The sequence below is a fragment of the Hordeum vulgare genome, chromosome 6H (genome assembly GCF_904849725.1).
Source record: "Hordeum vulgare subsp. vulgare chromosome 6H, MorexV3_pseudomolecules_assembly, whole genome shotgun sequence".
NCBI lineage: Eukaryota > Viridiplantae > Streptophyta > Magnoliopsida > Poales > Poaceae > Hordeum > Hordeum vulgare.
In genome coordinates, this window is record NC_058523.1 from 368,295,144 (window position 1) to 368,298,531 (window position 3,388).

Sequence of the window (3,388 nt, forward strand, 5' to 3'; positions counted from 1 at the left end):
ACAAAAAAAAACAAATATAAATGAACTAACCCGCATGGAGCTACTTGGGCCGGTCCTATTGTAGCACCGACAGTGCCCCCTTGAGCCGAGACCTTTTTTGATCTTGCAACATGGGATACATAGCCACTTCCTTTCTTTAAGGTATCAGAACATAGATTGAGCAAGAGAAGCAAAATAAAGCAAAAAAGGGACGGAACTGACACAGAGGCCCAATAAGGCAATATCATGACACGAGTAACGAAAATAAATATTGCACGAACAAGGCAGAGTAAAATATGATTTGTGAGGGTAGAAATAAAGTCGATTACGACAAAAGGCAGAACCGTTGTCCAGAGTATATAATACATCAAATACATAATGGCAGAAGTACATTAGCTTAGATGAAACAAGTATTCCCTTTTTAACAAAACGTCTTAGACGCAGAGTAAAATGTAACGGAGAGAATACATGAGGTAGCTGGCCCGGGTGCACCTTTGAACATCAGCCTTCTTCCATCGCCTATCTTTCCAAAGGAAATAAAAAACTATAGATTATTTTCTTTTCCTACAAAGTTGCTCTAAAAGGAGCCAGACATGCCATCGTGGTCGTGGCAGCCAGGCTAGTCGAAGTGGGGGCTATAGTTGGCGACGCATCCAGCATCCTTATCCACCAACACCGTACGTAGTACATAGCCGCTACGTGTACCCTCCACAGCATAGGCTTTGCCATTGTATATGCTATATGCTAGGCTAGTAGAAAGCGAGTCCCTGATCTTGGAGCAAAGCGAAGCTGCCCCAGCCGCACGCGCCGCCACCACCGACGTCATCTACAACGTCTACGTCGTCGAGGTTCCACAGGCTGCCCCACGTGGCGCCGCAGGTGTTGATCTCCTCGCTGGACCCCGCGTCGCTGGTGCCGCCGTCGAGGAGGAAGTAGGCCGACATGGGGTGGTGGTACTGCAGGAAGTCGTCTATGTCCGCCATATCCTGCATCATCGCGAGGTCGTCGTCCTTCGCCGGCGGCGGCGCTGGCCGCGTCGTCGCTTCATCTGCGTGATGGCTCGCCGCGCCACCGCCGGTGTTGTCCGCGCTGGCAGCACCGTCGTCGTCCTGGACGCCGCGCTGGTGCTGGTGCTCGTGCTGGCCCTGCATGATCTCGCGGCGCTGCTTGAGGAAGCGCGCCCTGGCGCGCTCGATGTTCTTGGACGACGGCTTGCCCTTCTTGAAGTGCGTCCGCCAGTAGTTCTTGATCTCGTTGTCCGTCCGGCCGGGGAGGCTACGCGCAATCGTCGACCATCTGGCAGAAGATCGATATATCACAAAGCGCATGCGTTTTGTCAGCTACGAGTAGATCCCATGGATCATGGCATGCATGCATGCGCATCCGCAAGCCAAAGAAAACACTTTCTGTAAGTAGCATGCAGTACCTGTTTCCCCACAAGGCGTGGAGCTCGAGTATGACGTTCTCCTCCTGCGGCGTGATCTTGCCTCTCTTGAGGTCAGGCCGCAGGTAATTCACCCACCGGAGCCTACAGCTCTTCCCGCTTCTCTTCAGACCTGCAGCAAAACGAGCTTAGCTTAGCTAGAGTTCCAGTAAACCAAGCACCCCTATTGCGCAATTGACGAACTTGCATGCGCACGTACGTAGGTATGGCATATGCGGTCCAAATAAATGAACACAAATGATGAGTGTGGTGAGTATATGATCATGTATGTGAGCAATTTTGATTGTGCTGTGTTTAAGAAAAATGATCATTGCAGGCACCTGTGAGCTTGGCGACAGAATTCCACCTCCCTTCCCCCTGCTGCCGGACATAGCCTAGCAGCAGCTTGTCTTCCTGCGCCGTCCACGGCCCTTTCCTCCACCCTCCCTCCTCCCTTCCCCACCCAAGCTGCTCCATTCCAGCAATGACTTGCAACAATCACCACCCGTAATCGAGCTGTAGACTTAAGACTCCCCCCAGGGAGAGAGAGTGAGAGCTAGTGAGGCGAGGTGTGCGACAAACCAAGCGTGCTATCGCTGCATATATACTAGCGCGCGCGTAGGGGCTCCGGGTCGCCGGTCACCGCAGGTCAGGTCGCTGTCAGGGACACTCCACTGTCACTACCCCCTGATCGACGAGGTGGCGCGGGAATCCACTGCCGGAATTGCCCCGACGGCCGGCGATCGCTCGATTCTTAATTCTAATCGACCTTTTGCCCCTCTTTTTCTCGACATGCATGATGATGGATTACCGACTTACCGTAGGTTTTCCTGCCGAAAGCGCGGCCTGCGCGCCTAGCTTAGCTGCGTTTCTTTTGGGTGCTGCTTTGTGTAGCCACGACAGGGACAAACCGTGGATGTTTCCTACCTTGTAGCTACTGCTAGCCAGCCATCGATCCAGCCTCCTGCTCCTGGTGCGGCAGATCGATCGCCCTCAATCTTGCAACAGTTTTTGCTAGCGCTCCTGTCCTTCGTGCGATGGAGATCGATTGATCAGCAGTATTGCATGTTTGGGCTTAGCATTTTTTGGGGGTACTGTCTCATTTTTAGTTACCTTGTCTCGTGTGGTGCATCTAGATCTGGTAGACGAACAGCATGATGCTGGCATAGATTTGGTGCAGTGTTAACAATAGTGCTAGTGCATCTTCTTTTCTTTTCCGTAGCTATAAAAGATTAGCGCCAGTGCATCATCGAACGTGGGTTCAGAGATTCGTTCTAGAAAGGGCTGGGGCGTGTTTCGTACGTTTTATGTGCAATTGCTCCACGTGTGGCGGTACAAGAGGACGTGTAGTACTGTGGTGTACGGGGGTTGTGGCTCGTGGCAGCATATCCACGTTAGCCTTTTCCTTTTACAGAAAACACTACATTCCTAGTATTATTATAAACTCAGGTACATGACTTTCTCAAAAAATAAATTGTAGTACAAAAGTGGGACCAGCTTGTCCTGTTTATACATACAACCTTCAAGAGAGGAATAATTCCAATAGCACTCTTACACAAAGGCACATGTCAGTCATCCTATCAAAGACATGCTAAAGGAACGCCCCACACAAAAACTAATGCAATACCCGGCTAATTTTGATCATGTTACAGAATAACCAACCAAATTGGGTCCGCCCCAAAAATCCTACCATTGCGAGGCGATCTCACGTAAGTAGAACGTCTCGAAAACTCTCAAAACCTTTTTGAGTCAATTCCATAAAAACACACATCATGAAAGCAAATGACTTCACACTCGCTCTGACTGTAGAGCAACTCCAACGGGCCGATCCAAACGGATGACGATTTTATCTGCTTTTTATCCGTTTGAATTGGTCAGACGGACACAAACGTCCGCTTCCGCGTTTCGATCGACGCATGCACCCAACGCTGGCCCGACCCATTTTAACGGCGTGAGAAAAAAAAGCATGCATATTTAAAATAAAAA

General features: G+C 50.4%; 1 protein-coding gene across 1 annotated transcript; it reads right to left on the reverse strand.

The window, feature by feature from the left end:
• Positions 1-355: 355 nt before the first annotated feature.
• Positions 356-1,960, reverse strand: LOC123403349 (transcription factor JAMYB-like). The gene is made up of 3 exons (XM_045097293.1): positions 1,744-1,960; positions 1,406-1,535; positions 356-1,275 (listed from the first exon to the last, which is right to left on the reverse strand). The coding sequence occupies exons 1-3, from the start codon at positions 1,877-1,879 to the stop codon at positions 729-731; spliced, it is 813 nt and encodes a 270-aa protein (XP_044953228.1). The 5' UTR covers positions 1,880-1,960; the 3' UTR covers positions 356-728.
• Between the last annotated feature and the right edge of the window lie 1,428 nt (positions 1,961-3,388).

What these genes read in the sequence shown, in the direction of transcription:
- LOC123403349 (XM_045097293.1), bottom strand. Translation starts at nt 1,879, where the DNA reads ATGGAGCAGCTTGGGTGGGGAAGGGAGGAGGGAGGGTGGAGGAAAGGG. An exon ending in TTCTGTCGCCAAGCTCACAG is followed by an intron (nt 1,536 to 1,743) that starts GTGCCTGCAATG and finishes GTTTTGCTGCAG; the next exon opens with GTCTGAAGAGAAGCGGGAAG. An exon ending in CACGCCTTGTGGGGAAACAG is followed by an intron (nt 1,276 to 1,405) that starts GTACTGCATGCT and finishes ATCTTCTGCCAG; the next exon opens with ATGGTCGACGATTGCGCGTA.